Below are 24,231 nucleotides of genomic sequence, written 5' to 3'. Positions count from 1 at the left end.
ATGTGGCTTGTCCTCTCCTGGGGCCTGTCCTGCGACTGCCCCTGTGCAGACCAGCCTCTTCCCGTGTGGGGTCCCTCTGCCTGGTGGGCCCCTCGACCCCCTTTGAGGCAGGGAGTGAGGTAACAGTGTGATTCCCTCCGGAGGGCGTGAAGCCAGAGCCGCTGGTGCTCCACACAGAGCAGCAGTGGGGTCCCAGTGCCAGGTTCTGTGTCGCTTTGGCTTGCTCCGTGGGTGTGCACACAGTGGCATCACAGGCCACATGCCGAGGTGTGGGCACAGCCACGCGGCACTCAGAGGTCGTCCCCACGATCACACGCAGAGCTAGGCACTCCCTGTGCCCAGGCTGGGCTCCAGCCTCTCGCAGCTGCCCACGGGGTCAGCCTTTCCCGCTCTCGTTCTGCAGCCAGGACGGCAACCTTCCCACCCTCATATCCAGCATCCACCGCAGCCGCCACCTCGTGATGCCCGAGCATCAGAGCCGCTGTGAATTCCAGAGAGGCAGCCTGGAGATCGGCCTGGGACCTGCAGGTGAGGAGCACAGGGGGCCTGAGGGCGGGGTCGGGGCTGTGGGGCCAGAGGACAGTGGCGTCTCCACTCAGCACCAGCAGCCTTGGCAGGCAGCCAGAGAGGCAGGAGGAGCGGCCTGTCCCCCGGGGCTGCATGTGATGGTAATTGTGTTAATCCCAGCCAGCGGGGCAGACAGGAGGCAGAGGCGGTGGCTCCGCTGTGGCTGCCTCCACTGTGGCTGCCGCTGGGGTGGGCTTGGAGTGGCCGGGGCCCTGCCACCCCCTCTTCACAGAGCAGACGTAGGCGTGGCCTCAGAGGTTCAGAAATGCACACCCTGGAGGAATGCACTCACTCCCACAGAACCGTGCAGCGCACGCCTGACTGGTCCCGCCTCCTAGGGCTCCGGGAGGAAAGGGGGTCCCTGGTCCCGCCTTCTAGGGCTCGGGGAGGAAAGGGGGTTCCCGGTCCCGCCTCCTAGGGCTCCGGGAGGAAAGGGGGTCCGGGAGGGAAGGGGGTCCGGGAGGGAAGGGATCCGGTGTCTGAGGGAGGTGCTGCTGCCTGGTCACAGTTGTGGGGGGATAAGGGGAACCTGGCACAGGACCTCAGAGGGAGGGGGCAGTTTGGGGACCCAGGCCCCCCTCAGAGGGCACTGCTGTAGAGAGGGGCACAGCAGAGCCTCAGCCCCAGGGCAGGCCGTGAAAGGAGGGGGTCACCCCTGAGGCCCTGTGGACCCCGGGCAGGGGTGTTCCCAGCAGGGCCTGCATCTCTTGGGAAGGTGGGGTGGGGGAGGCCGCCCCCATCTGTGTCCCCCGTCCGCGTTCTGTGCGCCTGGGAATGCCTTTGTGGGACTGGGTGGGGGCAGCTTCTGATGCCGCGTGGAGGACAGCTGAGAGGCGGTTGATAAAATCTAATTGCCCCATCGATTGGCAGAGCTGAGGGAGCCCCACAGTGATTGAGATATTCTGAGCCAGCAGGCCCTCCCTCTGTGCCCTCATACAGGGAGACCTCCTCAGGTACACGCGTGTGCGTGTGCAGACATGTGTGTGTCTGCGGTCCTGTGGGGTGCACGTGATGGGGGCTGCCCGGCAGGTCTCACCCACGGAGTCAGGGCGTGTTCATGCACTTCCAGGCTCCTAGGCTCTACAGGGCCCGTGTGTCCTGTGACCAGTGTCCAGGTCTCCCACGCACACTCCGTGTCAGGGCCTGGCTCGCTCCCTGGAGCTTCCTCTTGGAGGGGGCGTTCACCTCTTCTCCCTTTCTGTGACCCCAGAAACCACACATCTATGCTGTTCCCAGCCCGGGCCCTCCCGCTGAGCTGCACCTCCCTGGGCCCTGGGCTGCGAGGGACTCAGAGCAGGTCTTGCATCTGCCTCTGTGAGACCGCTGGGGTCCACAAGTGAGGAGCGAGCGTGGCCTCATCGGCCTTCCTGCGGTCTCCTGGCAGGCCCCCTTCCCCGACTCCCCCACCCAGTCACCTCCCCCAGGCTATGAGGAGGCCTTAGCCCCCCACATGAACGGAAAGGGGAGTTTCCACGTGTAAAATGGAAAACTGATGGTCAGGAAGTGAGAGGCCTTGCTAACCCTGAGGGCATGTGCATGGTGGGCCAGGCAGCAGGTGCGGAAAAGGGCCAGGCTCCTCCAGCCTTGGCCCACTCCTCCCAGCCCATCGAGCTCTGGCACATCCCTGGATCCGTGCGTGGCCAGGTGCCCCCCGCCACCCACGGGGCCCAGCCGCCCAATCTGTCACTGAGGCGGGGACCCTGGACCAGGCCATGGGACTGACCCTGTCTCTGGGGCCGGGCCTGACAGCGGCCGGGCCAGGATCAATAAGTTATTAGCACCGCTCTGTCAGCTGTAATGTGGGATTGATCGGTGTGGCCACCGCACTTCCCCAGCCTGATAAAAATGACAGATTAAGGGAATAAGAAAAAAGAATTAGGCCTGGAGCTGACGGCAGGGCTTGTGGGGGGACGGGCTTGGGAGCCCCACTGCCTAGGCCTCATGGAGGTCTTGGGTCACAGGGGGGTGGCCCCTCACCCCACCCACCTAGAGGCCACATGAGGATGAGGAGGGGCCAGGGTCGGAGGCACTGGCTGGCCCGGGAGACCCCCAGGGCGTGGAGTCAGGGGCTTGGGAGGAGCTTGGGGTAGGTCGGAGATGGGTACATGGATGGTATGGTCTGGAATGGGTGTGGTCAGCAGAACCCAAGGGAGGACCTCAGGAGAGTGGGCTGGGCCTGGCCTGGGCCTCCCCTCTGCCACCTGCTGGGCTGGCCTCCTGGCTGAGGAGGTGGGTGAGGCTACTGGGAGGTGCACCCCAAGAGCCCAGAGCCTGGCTGGGCAGGTGGACAGGACGTGACAGCCACACTAGGGTGCTAGCTCAGGCAGGACTGGGCCAGAGAGGAGGACTTGGGCCTTCTAGGGGCAGGGATGGGTATGACCAAGTAGGAGGCCTGGGAGTGGAAGGGCCTCAAGGTGGCCTGGGGGGCCCACAGGCCAGTGACTCACAGAGCAGGAAGCGGTCAGGTGTGAGGTCCTTCCCGGCTTGTCCTACCCCACGCTGGCATGTGACCCTGCACAGCCTGCCCTCACCCCTGTCCAGGAGGGGAAGGTGCTGCCCAGTCCAATCAAAAGCTTTTTATTCTCCTCCAGGGGGATGAGGGGGGGCTCATTAACTGCACAAGAAGCTAGGCTGGCAGGTGGGGCAGCTGGGTGCCTGCTGTGGATCTCTTCTGCACACATGCACCAGCACCAAGGCCAGTGTCAGGGCTCTCCTGGGCCCCTGCCCCACCACAGCCAGGGTGATGTCCTCTGCGCTGAAGGCTGGGGCTCCCAGGGCTGGACAGGCGTGTACTCACCAGGACCAAGGGCCCCCTGAGAGATGGTGGGTGCTGTCCAGGCTGAGCTGGAGCAGGGGCTGGGTCCCCCTTCCACTCCTTGAGATGCAGGTAGGCACTCACTACCCTCCCGCAGGTGACCTGTTGGGCAAGAGGCTGGGCCGCTCCCCCCATATCAGCAGCGACTGCTCTTCGGAGAAGAGGGCACGAAGCGAATCCCCCCAAGGTAAGAGCGTGTCTCTTACAGGTCACCAGGGGAGGGGGCAGTCCCCAAGGGTCCCTGGACCTCAAGCAGGGGCTCTAGAGGGGGGGTTCCTCGGCAGTGCCTGGAGAAGCCTCTCACCCCGGGTCCTCCCCAGTAGAAGCACTGCTGCTGCCGCCAGAGCTGGGGCCCAACATGGCCCCGGAGGACCACTACCGTCGGCTGGTGTCGGCGCTGAGCGAGGCCAGCACCTTTGAGGACCCTCAGCGCCTCTACCACCTGGGCCTCCCCAGCCACGGTGAGGACCCACCCTGGCATGATCCCCCCCCAGGAATGAGCCCTCATCACTTCCCCACCTACGTGTGCTCGGCCATTCCTGTTGCTGAGGCTCTGCTGACTCCAAGGCCAGGCTGGATGCAGGTCCCTGGAGGGACCCTCTGCCACACGTCTTGCCCCATGCCCCCGGGGGCGGGCCACACCTCCATGTCCTCCAGGCCCCCAGGCTCATGGGTGACTCACATTTTATATATGGAGAAATGGAGTCTGGGGTGGACCAGGTGAGGGTGGACGGTGGGCATTTCAGCAGCACCCCCGGAGGAGAGCTCCTGGACCCTGTAGTCTGTGAGTTGTCTCTCCAGCCGGGGGACGCTGACCTGCCAGATGCCTGCCCCGGGAGCCTGGGGAGGGGCAGTGAGCAGCACGGCCGGGCTGGGTGCAGCGGGCATTTTGCCACCAGGACTCCCCAAGTGCTGAAGAGACTCCCGCTTGAGGGGCTGCCCCTTCCCTCGGGTCGGCTCTGACCCTGTCCACCCCACCTCATGACGTTCTCCAGGGTCACTCCGGGATGCAGTCGGACCTCCCGCCTGCTGCACTCAGCCTCCCAGGCCCCAGCCGCCCGCCTGGCAGGGGAGCTTGGCTTTTCGGGCTAGAGGTGGGTGGGGGCGCCGGGAAAGGAGGCAGGATTCCTCACACCAGGCACCGTCCCCCAGGGCAGCTCAGGCACCAAGAGCCTGAATAATTCACCAAATGTTAATAATTTAAAAATCCTCCTTTTTAATTGCTTTCCCTGCTCTGCCTGGGGCCGCTCTGCTGGCCGCGCGGGGGAGGGGGCGCCGGCCGCCGGGGAGCGCGCTGTCAATCAGGCCGCGCCGCCGCCCCCGCCCCCGCCCCGCCGCGGAGCCGGCTGTAAATAACCCCGGCCGCGAGCGCGGGGGCGCTGGGCCCCGCTGGGATCGATGCGGGCGGCCGCGCCGGCTGGGCTCTGCGGGCTGGCACCCGGCCCGGGGCGGGACCCACCTCCGCTTTCGGGTAATTAATTTATAAACAGGCGGCGGTGGAGCTGGCGGAGCCTGCACAGTGGGGGCCGCGGGGACTCGGGAGGCCCGGGCCTGGGCGGGAGGGAGAGGCCGAGAGACGTGGGAGGCGGCGCCTTAGACGCGGGCGCTGCGTGCGCATTGGGGCGAGTGTGGCCACGCGGGACAGTGACCCTGCGCAGCCGGGACTGGGCGACCCCTGTGCTAGCGTGGCGTGCGTGCACGGGCGCTGCCTTGCCGTTGTGACAAGCTCTGGCCGGCCGTGTCTACTATGGGGACCTCAGAGTTTCTTGCCTCCCACCGAGGAGGGGGGTCCCCTGGGCGGTCAGCCCTGGCTGGCTCTGCTGGACTCTCTCGCTGCCCCGCAGGCGCTGTGTCCTCGGGGCCTCTGCACAGCCCCCTCCCCGCAAGGCTCACCGCCTCTCAGGCCAGCGGCCTCCAGGCTCCCGGCTGCTCTTCGGGCAAGAGCCTTTCCCGACACTTCCCCGCCCAGCATCTTGTCTGCCGCCCCGGCCCTGTGGCCGCCCATCCTCCTGTCCCGTGCCCGAAACCAGCCCGGGGCCGAACGCGGCCGAGTGCTGCGGTTACTTCCCCACCTCCGTGTTCTACGCTAGGACGCGGGCTGGGGAAGGGGGGCGAATAGCCGGGGGGTCACTGCTGTTGTCCCCCACCCAGATCTCCTGAGGGTCCGGCAGGAGGTGGCAGCTTCAGCTCTGAGGGGCCCCAGTGGCCTGGAAGCCCACCTGCCCTCCTCCGCGGCAGGTCAGCGTCGGAAGCAGGGCCTGGCTCAGCACCGGGAGGGCGCCGCCCCAGCTGTCGCCCCGTCCTTCTCGGAGAGGTACTGGGGTGGCTGCCATTCTCTGCTTCTTTCTGGGGTACGACCCGCACCCCACGCTCTCAGCCACCAGCACGCGCCCCGAGTGTGCCAAGCACTGTGTTCAGGTCTAGGTTCGGGTCCGGGCAGAGCGTTTCGGGGGTGACACCGCTCTGGGCTGCAGTGTTGAGGGCGCCACTGGGGTGCGTGAGAGAGGCTGAGGCCGGTCCGGGGGTTCCCTGGAGGAGAAGCCAGAGAAGGGGAGAGCTCCAAGGCTGGAACCCCGGGGTCAGTCGGGAGGGGTTGGCCAGAGGACTCAGAGCTGGAGGCGGAGAGGGTCCTGGCTGGCGCTCAAATTCAGACGCCGGCGCCGGATCTGTTCCCGGCACAGACAAGGCCTCCGGCACAGACCCGGGTTTCTGGGGTCCAGGAGACAGGGCGGGGCGGGGGCGGGGGTCCTGGAGAAGGGAGGGGCCGCCTGAAGACCGAGTCCCCGCCCGGCCGCTGAGCCCGGCGTCTGCAGCTGCCTCCACCGCCGCCCGGATTGCGGCTAATGACGCCCCCGCTTCCCCCGCCGCTCGGGTCCGCAGGGGAGGGGAGCAGGCGGGGCCGGCGCCCCGCGCAGTAATTACCGCTGCAGCCGCCGCCGCCCGCCGGGTCAGCGCCTCCGCGCCGCCGCCGAGATTAATTGGCGCCGCCGGCGGGGGCGGGGATGGCGCGCGACCTGGGGCCGTAACGAGCTACGCATCGACCGCCCGCGGGGCCGGCAATTAGCGGAGGCGGCGGGGGAGGGGCGCCGGGGCCTTTACGGGAAGGGGGGGGGGGGGGGGGCGCCGCTCATTGCGCTGCCGTCCACAGGGAGCTGCCGCAGCCGCCCCCCTTGCTGTCGCCCCAGAATGCCCCTCACATCGCCCTGGGCCCCCACCTCAGGCCCCCCTTCCTGGGGGTGCCCTCGGCTCTGTGCCAGACCCCAGGTGAGGAGGTGGGTGCGCGTCCCTTGGGATCCGCGTGGAGTTCCGCGGACCCGTCCCTGCCCCTGTCGGACCGAGACGGACGGGGTCGGGGGCTGCGAAGGGCGGACTCGGACCCCCGACCCCGCGTTGTCCCCTCCCCACCAGGCTACGGCTTCCTGCCCCCAGCCCAGGCGGAGATGTTCGCCCGGCAGCAGGAGCTCCTGCGGAAGCAAAACCTGGCCCGGTAGGTGCGGGGAGGCGGGCGGGCCCGCGCAGCCCGGGAGGCGGCTGACCCGCGTCTGCCCCCGGCCCAGGCTGGAGCTGCCCGCCGACCTCCTGCGGCAGAAGGAGCTGGAGGGCGTGCGCCCACAGCTGCTGGCGCCCGAGGCCGCCCTGCGCCCCAACGACGGCGCCGAGGAGCTGCAGCGGCGCGGGGCCCTGCTGGTGCTGAACCACGGCGCGGCGCCATTGCTGGCCCTGCCCCCCCAGGGGCCCCCGGGCTCCGGACCCCCCACCCCGTCCCGGGACTCTGCCCGGCGAGCCCCCCGGAAAGGGGGTCCCGGCTCTGCCTCGGCCCGGCCCAGCGAGTCCAAAGAGATGACGGGGGCTAGGCTCTGGGCACAAGATGGCTCGGAGGACGAGCCGCCCAAAGACTCGGACGGAGAGGACCCCGAGGCGGCAGCTGCTGGGTGCCGGGGGCCCACTCCGGGCCAAGCTCCAGCTGGAGGGGCCGGCGCCGAGGGGAAGGGGCTTTTCTCAGGGTCCACACTGCCCCCTCCGCTGCCCCTGGGCTTCCCCTATGCCGTCAGCCCCTACTTTCACACAGGTGGGCACCCCCACACTCTAGATCCTTCCAGAGGCCACAGGACTGGCAGGCCGCCTGTGGAAGGGTCTTGGGGGAGGGGGGGCCGTGGGGAGGAAAATCCCACTTAGGTTCCCATCCTACATCTGAGCAATTGGGGCACACGAAGGTCAGGAGACGGGCGGGTATTGGAAAGCCAGCCAGAGCTCTAGTAACGTGCCCCACAACTTAGGCGCCGTAGGGGGACTCTCCGTGGATGGGGAGGAGGCCCCAGCCCCCGAGGACGTCAGCAAATGGACCGTGGATGATGTCTGCAACTTCGTGGGGGGCCTGTCTGGCTGCGGAGAGTACACTCGGGTAAGGGGGGGGCCATTCCCCGGGGCAGGACTGGAGCTGACACTCACTTCTTCCCTGGAAAGCATGGTGGGGTAGGGCTATTCCCCGACGTCCTCTCCCTCCCTAAAAGCAGCGCGTGGCAGGGACAGGGCTATGAACCCCACCTTTTTTTGCCAGGTGTCTTTTGCCTGACACCGACTCAAACCCAACAGATCATTTAAAAAAATTTCTGGCCGGGCGCGGTGGCTCAAGCCTGTAATCCCAGCACTTTGGGAGGCCGAGACGGGCGGATCACGAGGTCAGGAGATCGAGACCATCCTGGCTAACAGGGTGAAACCCCGTCTCTATTAAGAAATACAAAAAACTAGCCGGGCGAGGTGGCGGGCGCCTGTAGTCCCAGCTACTCGGGAGGCTGAGGCAGAATGGCGTAAACCCAGGAGGCGGAGCTTGCAGTGAGCTGAGATCTGGCCACTGCACTCCAGCCTGGGCGACAGAGCGAGACTCCGTCTCCAAAAAAAAAAAAAAAAAAAATTCTGTGAGCTGCACAAACAGTTCTCCTTGGCTTTCCTGGGCTGGAGGATGAAGCAGGCACCCGGGTCCTGACCCACCCTCTCTTCCAGGTCTTCAGGGAGCAGGGGATCGACGGGGAGACCCTGCCACTGCTGACGGAGGAGCACCTGCTGAGCACCATGGGGCTGAAGCTGGGGCCCGCCCTTAAGATCCGGGCCCAGGTGAGCTGCGGGGGAGTGAGGTCAGGATCTCCAGACCACAGCTGGGCAGAAAGCTCTGGGTGGGTGTGCGCCAGCCCCCACCAGGCCCTCTCTCTGCAGGTGGCCAGGCGCCTGGGCCGAGTCTTCTACATGGCCAGCTTCCCTGTGGCTCTGCCACTGCAGCCACCAACCCTACGGGCCCCGGAGCGAGAACTCGGCACAGGAGAGCAGCCCTTGTCCCCCAAGATGGCCACGTCCCCCTATGGAGGGGGCCACACCCTTGCTGGTCGAGCTTCACCCAAGCAGGAGAATGGGACTTTGGCTCTACTTCCAGGGGCCCCTGACCCTTCCCAGCCTCTGTGTTGAGGTGGCCGGGGGTACGGGGTGGGGCCACACAAATCTGCAGGAGCCACCACTCACTACAATGGCCCTGCCTCCCACAGCTTTATTTCTTTTGGTTTTGGATGCAAAACAAAAAATTTTGAAGGAAAATGTGACTTCAAAGGAAAGGAGGAAATTTCCAAAGACTTGGGGGAGTGAATGTAGAGCCTGGTGCGGCCGAGGTCTGCAGATGGAGGGCAGAGGTGGTGGAAGGGGCCAGGGGTCTGCAGGCCTCCCCTTGGAACTAGGACTGGTCTAGTCTCCTGACATCAGGGTCATCGTCTCCCGCGCGGAGCTGGCTTCAGCCCAGAGCTGTGGGGCTTCAGCAGCCACGCCAGCCCAGCACAGCTCTCAGTCCGTTTGGTCTTCCATGCTGAAAAATAAAGCCTGTCCCCTGTCTACTGCCTCCCCCAGCTGCACAGACGCCAGCCTCTGGGCCTGACTGCCAGAGAGGTGGGAACACTGGCCACCAGCACGGCAGCCCCTGCAGGCCCCCAGATGGGCTGCCTTAGTCCTCTTCTGAGAGCTGCAGAGCCTCCAGCTCATCCTCCGGCCCCTGGGCCAGCTGCTGCAGCTCCCCAGGGGCCAGCCCCGCCTCTGCGTCTGGGTCTCCATCTGTGGGGAGAGATGGAGGCCACATAAATTCCGCTTTATCAGGAAGAAGCCAGCCTTGGAGGTTACTCATCACTAATTAATCACGGCACTAATTAATTTAGCCCTGCCGCTGTTGCTGGCTCCGAGAGAATAGAGCATTTGGCCTCCCCAGGGAGGGGAAAGCCTGGCCCCGAGCCCCCCGCCCACCTCCCCGCCCCGGTCATGCTCTGCCCTCCCGCCAGATGGGATCACAGGGCCACACCCCCTCACCCCAAGACCATTCACCCTCCGAGTCGTCCTCCTCATCCTCTTCCACTCCATGCCGAGTGCTCAGGGGCCCCAGTATCCCTGAGGAACAAGGAGCAGAGCCCATGTGACTCCCACCCACAGGGTCCAGCAAAGTCACAGCGGGGGCAGGAGGGTGGCCAGGCTCACAACCCTGCCTGGATGCCCGCCCTTCCCTCCGCTGACTTCAAGTAGGTGGAGAGGAGCCCTGGGGAGGAACTGGGAGGTCACAGGCCTGGGGACAGGGTTACCAATCCCAGTAGGCCTTTACTTCGAGGGTCACTAGCACCAGAAGCCTGGGAACACGGAGGTTGGCCCCAGCTGGGCCAGAGACTGGTGAGTCCCGCAGGGTGGGTACAGATGGCCCTCGTGGCTCTGGGAAGTCCAGCAGAGCCCTCCAGGCCAATCCTTCCCTTGGAAGCACCACACAGGCCCCACCTCTCTCTGAGAAGCCCTCAGTGTCGTCGTCCTCTTCAGAGCTGTTCAGGTCAAAGAGGTCTTTAAATTCCTTCCTGTCCTCATCCTTCCTGTCAGCCACCTTCCTTCGTTTGATCTCAGGGAAGTTCAGGTCTTCCATCTGGAAGACCAAAGAGCCAGGGGCTCAGGTGGGAGAGGGCAGGGGCTGACGGCCACAGCTGGGCCAGGCATCGCCAGACCCACCACCAAGACCGTGTGGCCAATTTCTAGTCCCCTCTCTGTTCCCCAATCAGCACAAAGCCATCCTCCAGGTTACCCACCCCATGTCCAAGGTCAAAGGCAGAGCCCTTCCTGCTTCTCGCCACCTGCCAGCCGGGGTGGCAACGTCAGTCCAGCCACTCCACCTGCCCAGAGTCCCCAGCCCATCAGGCCTGAGGGGGTGTGGCCTCCCCAACCCAGTGCAGCCCCGGGCTTCCCCTCTCTGGAAACACCTGGCTCTGGTCAGTTCTGCAACACCTACCCCCTCTCCAAGTTGAATCATCTGGGCACTGCCCTGACAGCGCAGCCCAGCGCCATGGCCCCGGCCGCCTAGCACTGTTTCCAAACCCTCACCCTGGCCACAAAGTCTCAAGTCACAGTCCATGAGCTAGATCTGAAAACCCAGCAAGTCACACCACACCCCAGGCCCCTCCCAAGCCGCACCCGCTCTTTTCCACTGATCTCCAGCTGGATCTCCCGGTCACGCAGCTTGCGCCAGTGGCTGTAGTACCAGGTCAGGGGGGTCCCCTCTTCCCGGGTCAGCTTCTCCCAGGCTTCCTGGGGGGTTGGGGGAGTTCAGGGTCATGCCTTACCCTGGGCAAACCCCCACACCCCAGCTACACCCCTGGCAGGTGCCCTCAGGTGGCACTACCCCCCAGGTTCCACTAACCACTGCCTGCTGGTCAGACACGCCAAAGGAAACCCTCTGGCGGCGGCTGCAGATGTGCTCCGAGTTCTCCTGCACCTTCCCAAGCAGCTGCTGCACCTGCCGGCAGTAGTTGGCCACCTTGCACTCCCGGAGGAAGGACTTCAGCTGTGGAAGGGAGGGGTCAGCCACTGAAGCCCAGGGCTGCTCCATGTGCACAGCTGGCCCAGGTCCCGTGCAGAACCACGCGTGGTGGCCACGGGGATACCCCAGGAGGGAACTCAATCTCAGGGCTCAAGTGCATAGGTGTTGCGGCTGGGGTGGCAGAGGCAGAGTCACCCCACCCTCTGGGCCAACGCTGCCCGCCGCCACCTCGGGAAATAAAGTTTTATGCCGGGCGCGGTGGCTCACGCTTGTAATCCCAGCACTTTGGGAGGCTGAGGCGGGTGGATCACCTGAGGTCAAGAGTTCAAAACCAGCCTGACCAACATGGCAAAACCCCGTCTCTACTAAAATACCAAAAATAGCCAGGTGTGGTGGTGGGTGCCGGTAAACCCAGCTACTCCGGAGGCTGAGGCTGGTGAATTGCTTGAGCCCAGGAGGTGGAGGTTGCAGTGAGCCGAGATCGCACCATTACACTCCAGCCTGGGCAACACAGTGAGACTTCATCTCAAAAAATAATAATAATAAAATAGTTTCACTGGTGTGTCCACTGCATGGCTCCTGCAGCTGCCTGCGCAGCTGAACATCTGTGGGAAGCAATGTTCACCATTTGGCCCCTTACCGGAAACATTTTCTGACCCCTATTCCAGACCCAACCCTGGGCCCTGGAGTCCAGAAGCAGAGATGCCCCAATGCCGGGCATCGCCACACAAGAAGACACGGGAGGAACACAGACTGAGGCCCCTGCTCTGAGTGCCCCCGGAAAGGGGGTCCCGGCTCTGTGCCTGTGACACGTGACACGTGTGTGTGGCCATGTGTGACTGAGTACACACACACACACACCCCTGTATCTTGATGAGCCTCTGACCAGTTGTGGCTCAGGTGGGCAGACCCCTCCTCCCCACAAACCTGTAATTGGCACATCTGATTCTAGCTACCAGGGCCAGACATCAGGGCCTCCACCCCTCCCTTTGGGCACAGGCCTCCGAGGCTGGAAACATCAGGGCTGAGAGCAAACAGGCCTCCCGTGGACCCCGAAGGACCTTCTGAGAACAAGGACAAGCCCCTCCTCCGCCCTCCTCCGGCCTACGGTGAGGCTGACTTGGGGCATTTGGCGAGGCAGGCCGGGCCTTGCAGCCACTGAGAAGCCACTCCACCCACTCCCCACACCCGGGATGGCCCGGGGAAGTGTGCGGTCAGGGCACCAGCCTGAGCCAGGGTCGGCACACTCAGTCCCAACCCCGAAGTGAAGATCAGCCTTGTGGCTCCCCTCTGGGAGGAGGCTGTTGTACTCCCAGGGTCCTCAGCCTGCTGCCCAAGCCTGCCCGCAAACCTAAATGGCTTAGAACCCCTTGTCAGAGTCCCATGGCCCCCAAGGACACCCACAGGCTCCCCATCAGCCCCTCCACGGGGGCCCGGGGTGGGGGCTGCCAGCATGGAGCCTCTACACCAGTCGGGCTCTGCCCCGGCCCCAGGTACCCGGGACAAAGACACCTCTACCAGCCCGGGGCAGCCGGGCCCATTACAAGACAGGGTGAGTCGGCCACAAGCAGGTGTGGGCAGAACACACACCTGCAGGACCACGGGCAGCGCCAGCTCCGGGAAGCCGATGCAGTGTGCCTGACTGTGCAGGTACTCCAGGGTGAGGTCGTACAGCTGCTCCACCAGGCCGTCCTGAGGAGCAGGGGAGAGGACTCAGTGCGTTAGGGAGAAGCAGGGGCTGGCACTCAGTCCCCTCCACTCAGGCTATCAGGTCAGCCTCATCTCCAGAGCAGGGACTGCAAGACAGGGCCCTGGGCCCCCAGCCCTGATAGACCATGAAGGTCCATACTTGAACTCGGAGGATGCCAGCCCCCTCCCATTCACCTCAGCACCCCCAACCCCACCCTGGGAACTGCCCAGGCCCCTCCCCAGGAGGCCAGCCTCACCCGGTAGGCCTTCTCCTGAAGGTTGACATTGGACAGCTTCAGGATCACAGAGAAGTTGATGGGCTTGGAGCTCATGCGCCCCGGCTTCTTGTTGAAGTCGACCTGCTGGAACATCTGGCCCGAGGGCCGTGTCAGGCTATCTTGGCCCTGTGCCTGGTTACCCTGGCTGCACCCTGGTCCCCCGATCCCCTGGGCCCCACGCCTGGTCCCCCGGTCCCCTCGGCCCCGCGCCTGGCTGCACCTTGGTCCCCCTTGTCCCCTCAGTCCCGCACCTGCCTGGACCTAGTCACCCTGGTCCTCAGGCTTCAGCACGAGGAGACCCAAGCTGTGACCAGAGATGGGCAGCTAGGCATGGTCCCAGCCCCGTGGCCTCCACGGCCTGCTGTGTCCCTGAGTGGGGTTCTGGTCAGCAGGGCAGGATCAGGAACACGGGTCCTTTCCCAGAATCCTGGGAAGCACTGAGGACCTGCGTCTGGAGACCTAGAGGTCCCTGCCACACAGAGTACAGGACAGCCCCCATTCCCGACAACGTGGCACTGAGGCCCATCCTGGCCCTCAGCACGGCAGCGCCACACAGGGCTCTGTCCTGAGTAACCAGAGGATGCAGCAGCAACAGCGAGGAGTGCCGAACATAGGAAGGGATGGAGAGAGGCCTGGGGGGGCCCCCTCCCACATCCTCCACAGAAGCCACAGGCTGTACACCCCCATAGAACATGCCAGGAGAAGGAGTCTAGCCCCGCCTCTTAGTCTTGTGACCCCTCCCCAACCACCAGGAGACCCCTCACACAGGGGCCCTCAGGCTGTGAACCATGGAGATTCAGGGTACATGCTGAGGTACCCAGAGAACAGAAGGTTATGGGGGGCCCAAGGGTGGAGGTCCCAGCAAGAGACCCCACTCAGCAGGAGTGGCTGCCAGACAGCTGAGCTCAGGTCCAGATGGAAAAACGCCCTGGGAGGGCACTGCCCTTCTCTAGCCTGGGCCGAAGTATGGGCGGGCGACTGGCTTCCTGCCCAGGCACTGGGGAAGGGCGGGCACAGCCTACAACTGAGGGCTTTGCTTTAGCCTTTAGGGTTTGCTTTTTCCGGAGAGGAGACGCCTGCATCCCTGCATGAGAGGGGCCTGCGGGGTGCGGCTGCAGTGAACCAGAGCAGTGCAGAGGTGAAGAAACAGACACTGCAAGAGAGCAAGAAAGCACGCCGCCGGGGAGACTGAGCAGAGCGGACGGACACAAAACATGCCTGGAGCTGGGCAGCAGAGCTGGAGGCCTGCACACACAGGGGCCAGGCCAACGGCTGGGCAGTCAGAGACCACCGCTGGCTGCCGTAGAAGTGAACGTGGCTTCCTAAAGATGTTCAGCATCCCTGCCTCGGTGGAAGGGGAATCAGGACGTGCCTGGGGCTTCCATACCTTCTGGACCTGGCAACCTGGAGACCCAGCCCCCAAAGCAGCTGTGACATGACTCTGGGCCTTCAAGAGGCTGAGAACTAATTAGATAAACAAAGTGGACATCGTGAAGTCCTAAATTTATGGTGGGCTGGGGCCTAACCCACCCACTGAATGTCGAAACTTCAGACTCCAACTTTTCCCTACCTGAGTGGCACGTGTACATGCAAAGATGCATGCACACAAGTATATACAGACGCATGTGCATGCACACAGGTGCACACATGCACAGGTACACGCATAGGTATGCACAAGTGCACACATGCACAGGTACACACATGCAGACACATGTACAAGCATACAGGTGCACACACACAGATACACGCACAGATACGCACAGGCTCACACATGAACAGGCGCACACACGCAGACGCACATGCATGCAACCAGGAGCACACACACAGGTACACACAGATACGCATAGGTGCACACACGCACAGTATACATATGCAAATGCATGCACACAGGTACACACACATAGACGCACATGCATGCACCCACAGATGGTGCACACACATACGCATGCATGCACAAAGGTGCACACACAGGTCCACACACGCAGATGCATGTGCATGCATACAGGTACACAAAGGCATACACACGCAGCATGCATGCACACAGATGCACGTGTACAAAGGTACGTGCACAGATACACGCAGACACGCATGCACACAGGTATACGTACGCACATACCTGCAAGCACACAGGCATTCATGCATACACATGCACACACACATGCACATATGGAAACATGCACACATGGACCGATATGCGCACAGATTTGCACACGCATGTGCACACAGATGGTGCACTCACACACATGCATGCACGCACAGACACAAACGCACTCACCCACAGATGTACACACCCCCCCATACAAATACATACACATGCACACAACTGTCGGGGCAGAGCCTTGCAGAGTGTACAGTTCAGCAATCAGACTGGGGTTTTGGCCCCACTCTCCTGCCAACTCGTCTTGGGCAAGCACCTATAGGGTCAGGGCCTGGCATCCTCAAGCGCAGCCCGAGCAGCAGCTGTTTTCATCTCCAGAGGCCCCCGTCCCCCAATACTGCCCCCGGCTTGCGGAGGAGCACCATCCTCAGGACACCCGTGACAAGGACCAACGCTGCCCCTGGCTCGCGGAGGAGCACCGTCCTCAGGACACCGGTGACAAGGACCAACACTGCCCCCAGCTCGCGGAGGAGCACCGTCCTCAGGACACCGTGACAAGGAGGCGGCCAGGGCTCCGGGAGGTCGCGGGACAACTCAGCACAGACACCCTGAGTGGCAGATGCTCCCCACAGGAGCAGGCAGAGGGGCCGCACACCCACCATAGCCCCACTCACCTCCAAGATGAAAGGCAGCACTGGGATGAAGGCCCCCGAGCTCCCTGAGAGCAACGTCAGGGCACGGATGCAGTGCATTCGCAGTGGGTAGAAGCGAGCAGTGGGGATGAGCCTGGGGGTGGGAAGGCCGAGTGAGCAGAGGCCCCAGCTCTGGCAACCCCTGCCCCTCCCGCTGCCGTCTTGGACCCCCTCCCCGCTCACTGGCATCAGATCCCTCAAGCAGGGCAAGGCAAGTCTGAACCCCAGGGGACCTGCACCTCTTGCTCAGCTGTGGGGCTGCAGGCACCTTACCCAGCTTTCAGCTTAACTTCATGTTAACACGGTGCCAGGGGTCTCATCTGTTCCCGCCTCCTCTCCTCTCCATTCCTGCTTTCCTGCTTCTTCCCTTCGACCTCCCACCTCCCTTCCCAGCCTTGAGTTTCTAAGGCTCAGCCAGACAGACGCCCCCTCCTGGCCAAAGAGGCCACAAAAGCATCCGGCCAAAGTGCCGCTCCCACCTTTTCCTGCTGCAGCCCCTACCCTGCCCGGACCCTCCTGAGTGCTCACACCCAAAATGCAGCTCACTGCATCAGATGTGCTCCACCCATAAACCCCACGTAATGAACCAAACTCACTGTAAACTGCACACAAGCCCCCAGAACACACGCTGGGTGGCACCCGAGGCAGCTAAACTGCTGCTGGAGGAGCTCATGTCACAGGGGCCCACCAGCCCAGCTCTCCAGAATCCAGTGCATCTCCCTGTAGCAGGTACAGGGACCCCAGCCCTTCCTCAGGGACAGCCAGGACACAGACTCAGGCCCCAGGGCCCTGAACGCCAGAGGTACTGCCCACACAGTCCCAGCAAATTTGCTTCTCCTGAGCCTCCTGGATAGCCCTGCCCACCCCACAACTCACTTGATACAGCCAATGATGACCTGGGCAAGGGGGTAGACCAAGGGCTGGAGAGCTTCGCTGGGGCCCAGAGTGCTCAGGACCCGGCACCACAGGTAGAGGCAGTGCACGTACTGCCAGTTGTATACAGACTGGTACGTTTCCTGATCAGAGAGAACCACGTCAGCCACTGGCCAGGCTGACCGGCCGGGCTGACGCACATTCCTCCTGGGCTGGCACAGGAATCATTTCCTCACCTTGCACGCGGGGTCTCAACCCATCCACCCTTGCCCGACCTGCGAGGACCGACTGCACCGAGGTGCTCGGCTGTCTCCAAAAGGCGGGCTTCGGGGAGGCCCCAGGCCCTGCCTTGGGTCAAGCACCTGGGCTGCCCCACCCCATGCCCAGCATGAGCCTGGAAGGGCCCACCACACACCTTCTTACGGGTGGTCATGGCGTTGCGCAGGTGTATGGCGAGCTGGCGGACGTAGAGGAAGGCGTGCTGGTAGGCCACACCCGGCTCCAGGGCCAGCAGCTCTGTCAGGGTCCGCTGCATGAAACTGATGAAGGGGAGGGCACCAGGCGAGGTGAACTTGCAGTTCCTCACATACGTGATGTACATTTGCTGCGGAGGGACCCAGTCAGAGCCACCTGGGATCAGGGCCATGCACCTCCACCGCCCACTCCAGGCCCCCTGTGAACCCCTGGGCCTTTCCCTCAGAGCTGGGCCTCAAGGAAGAGCCGTAGCCCCTCGCACAGCCCCCACCCCCATGTGCCCACCAGCCTCAGGCCTGGGAGGAGGTGGGGCACAAGCTCCTGCTGCACACTGGGCCTGTCTGGGGGCTGAGGGTCCCCACATGCAGGCCACCCACGGCTGGGGGACGGGCAGGACTGTACCCTGACCATGGCCTCAGATGCCAACACCCAGTGTCCTCCTCCAGCCAGGGAGGCCCTCACCTGGGGAAGTTGTGTGAAGCAGGGTCCAGGTGGGGCCCTGAGAAGGCTGAGGGCTCTCTTCCCTGCCCACCACCCCCAGATGCTCTGTAAGACATTTGTGGTCCAAGGGCCCAGGTCTGCTCAGAGCCGCAGTGCAGGGCCCAGTGAGGGGCACCACCAAGGCAGCCTCCCCCGCCTCAGGCTGAGATTTCCAAAGCAGACGCTGAGAGACACAGATGCAGGGCCCCCCACTACCTTGAGGACGGGGCCGAGGAAAGTGGCCTTCTTGTGCCGGCAGATTCTGCTGAGGACCAGGAACGCCAGCACCCGCAGGGACTCCTCCCCAGTGCTCCATATGACCACCATTCTCTGCAGAAGGTCAGACATCACTGCTGGCCCCCCAGCCTCCTCAGCTGGGATGCCCCAGGGCCAGCACAGCCCTCCCCAACCAGGCAAAAGCTCCCGTGGCCACCAGCTCTTCCCAAAGCACGAGGGAGCTGTGAGTTAGGAGCTCAGTTACAGAAGTAAACACAGAGCAGGCGCGCTTGCTCCTCGTGAGAAGAGGACCACAAAAGCTTATGTCAGACACGCCACTGTATGTGAAATCACACCGGGAAAAGAATAGCTCACGTGGCTTTGCTCACAGACTGAGCCATGCTGCCCAGGCAGGTGGGGGCTGCCTGAGATGGAAACCCCAGGTGGGGGTGGGGGCCAGGTGCTTCTGCGGCCTTGCTAGCCAAGTGGAGCCAGTGGAGCGTGGGCACCACCTGTGCCCTGGTCAGGAGTGGGATGTGGTGGGGGCAGCCGCGTGGGCCCCGACCCCATGACAGACAGAGAGGGGACTGGGCCGCCCACCTTGAGCAGCATGCGGCACTGCTTGGGGAAGGTCAGGAAGCAGGGCACCAGCACGCTGATGTGCTGCAGTACGGCCGCCAACACCGTCGTCTCCGCCAGACAGGACACCAGCTAGGGGCAGGAGGAGACAGTGAAGCCCCAAACCCACACATTCTGGGATACAAAAAAGGGCTGGACCACCAGATACAGCCAGGCCCCTGTGCCCTCCCCACCAGAACAGCACCTGTATGACCGAGCCCAGGTACGCCTTGATGTCCACACGGAGCTTCCCCCAGAGCGGGCTGCTGGACGGCTGCAGCATCCTGCAGAGAAACCACCCATCCCTGTCTGGGAAGCCCCATGGCTTGGACGCAAGGCTGCTCAGCGTCTTGGCACGTGTCCTGGCCAGCGCAGCCTCCACAACTCTGCAGAGACTCCCATCTCTCCTCTCGAGAAAGCTCAGGGACCTTACAGCTGGACGGACACAGGGGCTTAGCAGGACCCTCTCAAGGGCACTAGCCCCTCCTTCAGTGGCCATGAACTCCTGTCTGTCCTGGCCCAGGGTTGGCCGCCTCCCTGAGAGTCCCCAGAAGTCCCAGCCTCCAGCTCCATCTCTCAGACATAAACCTTTTCTAAGTCCCCTTGATCATATCCCCACGAGATCACATGAGGCCCCTAAGCCCAGCAGCTGGTACTCGGTGCCTCTGGGGTCTGCCAGGCACCACCAACTGCCGCAGGCTGGTTTCCTTTCGCCCACATTTGCTGCACAAAGAAAAGAAAATCAGGCCGGGCGCGGTGGCTCACGCCTGTAATCCCTGCACTTTGGGAGGCCGAGGCGGGCGGATCACGAGGTCAGGAGATCGAGACCATCCTGGCTAACACAGTGAAACCCCGTCTCTACTAAAAATACAAAAAGTGCTTGAGGAGGTGGCGGGCTTCTCAGATCCCAACTATAGGAGCTGAGAGGCAGAATAAGTAGCGAACCAGGGGCGGAGCTTGCAGTGAGCTGAGATAGTGCCCACTGCACTCCAGCCTATGAAGCGACAGAGTGAAAGACTCCGCCTCAAAAAAAAAGAAAAGAAAAGAAAAGAAAATCAGAGGACAGGTGTGGAGGCTCATGCCAGTAGTCACTGCACTTTAGGAAGCAGGCAGAGTGTATCAAACTCGAGCCCAGAGTTTGAGACCAGCCTGGTTTCTTATAGTGGGACCCTGTCTCTACAAAAATATACAAAATATCATCCACGCCTGCAGGCTAAGGTGGGAGAATCCAGGAGGTAGGTGTCGCAGTGAGCTGTGGTCAGACCACTGCATTCCAGCCTGGGCAACATAGCAAGACTCTGTCTCATAAGCGAAAAAAAAAAAACCATTTACCAGAACCCATGCAGTAGGCGCTCACTAAAATCTGCTGAAGCACGGGAAGGACAAAGGCAGGGCCCCAGAAAGGCCCCCCTGTCCTCAACCCTCCTCACACCTGTGTTGACACTGGCTGCTGGGCACCTGCTGCTGCTCCCCCACGGCCTGACTCCCTCTGGCACAGCTGCTGCCTTGACAGGGGTTCCTGACCTAGTGGCTCAGGCTGCTTGCTGTCCCCCAATCACTGCCTGTCCTCCACCCCATCTGCCAGCTTCCCCGTCCCCTTCGGACAGCACTGCCTCCATGTGGACACAGCTCTGCTCGATCCGCCCAGCCCCGACCACGACTACCAGCAACAGTGCCCGTCTCCTGAGCCGCTGTCTCCTGCCCCCGAGGTGCTGATGGCGAGACCTCTCCCTTGGGTCTCCTTTCTTCCTCTGGAAGGTGTCTTGGGGCAATTTCAACTCTAGGCCTCCACTGCCTCAAGGTTACATGGCTGCACGGCCCCTGGAACCCCAATGTGACCCATGCTCTACCAAATGCTTGGCTGTACATCTCTCTCTGAAAACCTTCCACGGCCTTCTCTGCCCAGCCTTCCTCTAAGGGGGAAGTTGAGGCCCTCAGGTTCTCAGCATTGATGAGGCCCCTGTCTACAGATACATGCAGCTGCAGGAAACAGGCCAGTCACAGTGCAGAGGTCAAGGAGCATGGATAGAACTTCCAAGGCCTTACGAAGGGGAAGAGAGCAAGCACCCTAACCTCCTAACCTGGGAAATTCTAAGCGCAAAGGCAGCCGCACATCCAAACCTCCTGAGACTCTGAGCAGAGAACTTTCCTCTTCAGGAAGGAAAGAAGGTGGCGCCACTCCAACCGCCCCAAGTGCCCAGCCTCTCCCAAGGGTCCCTCATGCCTCGTTGCCTTCTCAGGGTCCCCGAGAAGAGCCTGGCTCTGTCACCACATCTCTGTCCTGGCCACAAGGCCTCTGGCTTCTCCTGTGTGTAGTCCCAATCCCCCTTTCACTCCCTCCCCTCTTACCTGCTGCTGTCCTTTGCCGCCTTTCCAAACAGCAGCTTCTGGAGACAGCCAATAAGGTCTCTGATGCAGAAAGTGACCAGAGCATTGAACACTGCAATGAAAAGGCTGGATGTACTCATGGGATACAGAACACAACAGACAGCCTGGATGCCAGGGTCCCCTCAAGCTCACCAGCCTGGATGCCAGGGTCCCCCCAGCTCACCAGCACTGTCCGTGACCTGGAATTTGTTGGCCTCATCACTTTCCCGGTCCCCTTGGGTGGTGGCCACAGCTGCTCGGAACGCCTGTACCACCTCATGGAACAGCTTTGGAGTGAGGCGTTGCTGAAGGAGCAAGAGTACCAGGGGCGTCAGGGGAGCCAAGACTGCACTGGGCAGAGTGGAAACGGCGGCCTCAGAGAAAGGCAGCCTCACCCTCAGACACAGGGCAGAGGTGGGGGGGGGCCCACAGAGCCCCATACGGATAACAAAAATGGAAACCAAGTCTAGAATTCTCTGGGAAGGGGAGGGAGTCTGGCTCAGGAGCCCCAGGGAACGGGCTGGTTCTGGTGGTATCCAGGTGGTATCTGGAGCTCTCCCTATCCTTGTCCCTAGAAAAACCACTGAGAGAGGCTCAGAAGCACCCCAGCTCCCCCAGCCAACAAAGGCACAGACAGTCCATCCCACCCACAGTGGGGCAGATTCTGGGGAGCCAGGTGCCGACAGAGCCCCTGGAATCTACCCAAAGGTGAACACACAGTCCTGGGGCAATCAAGCAAGCAGCGGGATCAAGGCGTAGTGACCTGCGCTGAAGAGGACTCCAGTGTCCCCTGCGTGGAGAAGAGCTCCTCCCACCAGCACAGCCTCAGGCACCCCAAGTCAGGCAAGGCCAGATTCCTGCCTAGGGCACCCAGCTGCCCACCCCTCGCTGCTGCTCACCTTTGCTGCCTGCTTCCATCTCTCAACCATGGCGAGTGTCACAGGAACACAATTCTTCCCCTTCAGTCCTCTGGGGACTCTGTCCCCATCTTCCCCCTCCTCTGCTCCATCCTCCTCCTCACTGGCTTCCTGCACAGAAAGGCTGAGCTGAAGGAGGGTGTAGAGGCCACAAGTGCCCTCCTGGTTCGGCCCATGCCCTCACCTCCAGCACATCCGGCAGGGCGTGGAACGGCTCCCCCTCCTCCTCAGAGCTGTCTGAGTCGCTGAAGTTTAGCAGGCTCTGGTCATTCTCCTGCAGGAACTTGTAGAACTCGGGGTCTCTGTCCTTCAGCCGAGACAGCTGGTCCTTGTGCTCAGAGGCACCGCCTTTACGCCGGCTGAGAAGGCACAAGTCAGCAACCCCAGTAGAAAGTGGAAGTAGAGGGGGTGGGGAGTGGCCTACAGGGTTAGTCTGCTCCATTCACGAGAGTCACCAACAAGCAAGGCAGGAGGATTGCCAGGAGGCATGTTTTTGGCAGTCCCATCTCTCCAACAGCCTCTACAACGTACGCTCAAATCCAATACACAGGACCCCCAGCCATGGTCTTCCCTGGACTTGTTGCACCTGTGCCATGCTCTATTCTGGCTGTTGGTAGCTTCACCCTTCCAGGGACTCAGACTAAAGGCAAACCTCTGTCTCTAATACCCAGCACGCAACTTGTCATCAGATCTCATTAGCAACACCTTCAAAACTGTTCACGCCTCCTCTCAAACCACCAGAGTTCAACTCTCAGTTAACATAAAAGTCTCTCCGTTTCCACCCTTGCCACCTACAAGGCACTCCACCGCTCAAACCCAGAAGTAACTTCCTGTTTTACAAGGTAACCTTAGGACAGTCTACGGCCCCTGGCTCTTCATCACCCTTCCGGGCTCATCTGCTCCTACTCACCCGCTCACTCCTGCCATAGCCACCACGTTTACCTCTGTACCCTCCCCAAATGCTCTCACCGCATGGCCTTTACTGTTTCTGCTACCTGAAATCCAAGACATGCTCCCCCTACTGCCTGCGTGGCCTCCTCACTTAAGGTCTTTATTCAGACATCATCTTTTCAGTCACCTCCACTTTTCTTTTCTTTTCTTTTTCTGAGATGGAATCTCACTGTCGCCCAGGCTGGAGTGCAGTGGTGCAATCTCCACTCACCACAACCTCCGCCTCCCAGGTTCAAGCGATTCTCCTGCCTCAGCCTCCCAAGTAGCTAAGACTACAGGTGCGTGTCACCATGCCCAGCTAATTTTTGTATTTTTGGGTTTCTTTCTTTTTTCTTTTTGAGATGGAGTCTCACTCTGTTGCCCAGGCTGGAATGCAATGGTGCCATCTCGGCTTACTGCAACCTCCACCTCCTGAATTCAAGCGATTCTCCTGCCTCAGCCTGCCGAGTAATTGGGATTACAGGCACCCACCACGCCCGGCTAATGTCTGTATTTTTAGTAGAGACGAGATTTCTCCATGTTGGTCAGGCTGGTCTCGAATTCCTGACTTCAGGTGATCTGCCCGCCTGGGCCTCCCAAAGTGCTGGCATTACAGGTGTGAGCCACAGCGCCCAGCCTCCGCTCCTTCTAACAGAGCAACTCGGCTCCCCTGGCAATTCTCTCTCCAGCCTGTCTCTCCTTTCCCTCCCCAGCACTTATCTCTTCCACTGAACTGCAGGCGGTGATTTTACCCAAGACCGCGAGAGCTCTCCCAGATCGCGAAGAGACGTTTGCAGAACTCACCAACATACGCTCGCAAGACATACATAGGACAGGGTTCGGCACGGGGCAGGAGCTCAGTAAACAACGGATGAAACAGTAAGTTAAGCTGAAGGGACTGGGGGTAGAGGTCGGAGGTCCTTACGCCTTGACCCTGAGACCCCAGGCGAGGTCAGCAAACTTGCGGCGGGGTGGGCCAGGGCGAGCCAGGAGGTTCTGCTCACCCCTGTCCCCACTCACCTGGCCGAGGGACTCCCGCCCGGCTCATCCGGACTCCGGGCAGCCTCGCGTGTCTCCCGCGTGTCCGCTTCTGGGGAGTTTTCGGACTCGGATTCGGACTCGGAGTCAAAGCCCGAAGCTAGGAACTCGTCCACCGTCAGCTCCGCCAGGCGCCTGCGGGTCACGCAGGAGTCACAGCTGCCCGCAGGAGCAGCTCGCCCCAGCCCCGCTGAGAGGAGCAAGAAAAGCCCCTTGGATACAAACACCCACCGAGAGGCAGAGGCGGCCCTCGGACCCGCTGCTTACCTCTTGCGGCTCCGGGGAGCTGCCATGACACCAGTCCACAGCGTGCGCCCTACTTCCGGCCCCAGAATGCCGCGCTGCGGCGCACTTCCGCCGCCC

General features: G+C 62.3%; 2 protein-coding genes across 9 annotated transcripts in view; one reads left to right on the top strand and one right to left on the bottom strand.

The window, feature by feature from the left end:
* SAMD11 (sterile alpha motif domain containing 11) overlaps nucleotides 1-9,253 on the top strand; it is a 19,567-nt gene extending 10,314 nt beyond the window's left edge. The window contains exons 5-15 of one of the 7 annotated variants that reach the window (XM_031663475.1): nucleotides 404-528; nucleotides 3,480-3,569; nucleotides 3,703-3,843; nucleotides 4,378-4,476; nucleotides 5,534-5,696; nucleotides 6,531-6,646; nucleotides 6,791-6,869; nucleotides 6,940-7,451; nucleotides 7,660-7,784; nucleotides 8,384-8,494; nucleotides 8,594-9,253. In XM_031663475.1, coding sequence (XP_031519335.1) covers nucleotides 404-528; nucleotides 3,480-3,569; nucleotides 3,703-3,843; nucleotides 4,378-4,476; nucleotides 5,534-5,696; nucleotides 6,531-6,646; nucleotides 6,791-6,869; nucleotides 6,940-7,451; nucleotides 7,660-7,784; nucleotides 8,384-8,494; nucleotides 8,594-8,839 — 1,807 coding nt within the window. In that variant the 3' untranslated portion in view covers nucleotides 8,840-9,253. Of the gene's footprint in view, nucleotides 1-403; nucleotides 529-3,479; nucleotides 3,570-3,702; nucleotides 3,844-4,377; nucleotides 4,477-5,533; nucleotides 5,697-6,530; nucleotides 6,647-6,790; nucleotides 6,870-6,939; nucleotides 7,452-7,659; nucleotides 7,785-8,383 lie in introns of all 7 variants that reach the window. The other 6 variants (XM_031663474.1, XM_031663471.1, XM_031663489.1 and 3 more) reach the window with 6 other exon arrangements.
* NOC2L (NOC2 like nucleolar associated transcriptional repressor) lies at nucleotides 8,890-24,231 on the bottom strand. Of its 2 annotated transcripts, none has more exons than XM_009199144.3 (19): nucleotides 24,136-24,231; nucleotides 23,851-24,003; nucleotides 22,085-22,259; nucleotides 21,883-22,011; nucleotides 21,168-21,288; nucleotides 20,966-21,056; nucleotides 18,822-18,900; nucleotides 18,599-18,709; nucleotides 17,999-18,112; nucleotides 17,244-17,432; nucleotides 16,832-16,971; nucleotides 15,938-16,049; nucleotides 13,145-13,258; nucleotides 12,789-12,890; nucleotides 11,079-11,222; nucleotides 10,853-10,966; nucleotides 10,172-10,310; nucleotides 9,719-9,796; nucleotides 8,890-9,469 (listed from the first exon to the last, which is right to left on the bottom strand). In XM_009199144.3, exons 1-19 carry the CDS (start codon nucleotides 24,159-24,161, stop codon nucleotides 9,363-9,365), a joined length of 2,238 nt encoding a protein of 745 aa, XP_009197408.1. In that variant the 5' UTR covers nucleotides 24,162-24,231; the 3' UTR covers nucleotides 8,890-9,362. The 2 variants fall into 2 exon arrangements, with proteins under 2 accessions (XP_009197408.1, XP_009197409.1); XM_009199145.3 differs by having other exon boundaries at nucleotides 9,734-9,796.

Source organism: Papio anubis, chromosome 1 (genome assembly GCF_008728515.1).
Source record: "Papio anubis isolate 15944 chromosome 1, Panubis1.0, whole genome shotgun sequence".
Classification (NCBI taxonomy): domain Eukaryota; kingdom Metazoa; phylum Chordata; class Mammalia; order Primates; family Cercopithecidae; genus Papio; species Papio anubis.
The sequence above is the reverse complement of the archived record's forward strand: the minus strand, read 5'-3'. Positions and strand labels throughout refer to the sequence as shown.

Bases quoted from the DNA above. Each gene is read 5' to 3' on its own strand.
- NOC2L (XM_009199144.3), bottom strand. From the start codon at position 24,161: ATGGCAGCTCCCCGGAGCCGCAAGAG. The intron at 18,710-18,821 runs GTGCTGTTCTGG...TCCTGCCCCTAG, and splicing joins ACCTGGGCTCGGTCATACAG to CTGGTGTCCTGTCTGGCGGA. The intron at 10,967-11,078 runs GTTAGTGGAACC...CCAACCCCCCAG, and splicing joins TGTCTGACCAGCAGGCAGTG to GAAGCCTGGGAGAAGCTGAC.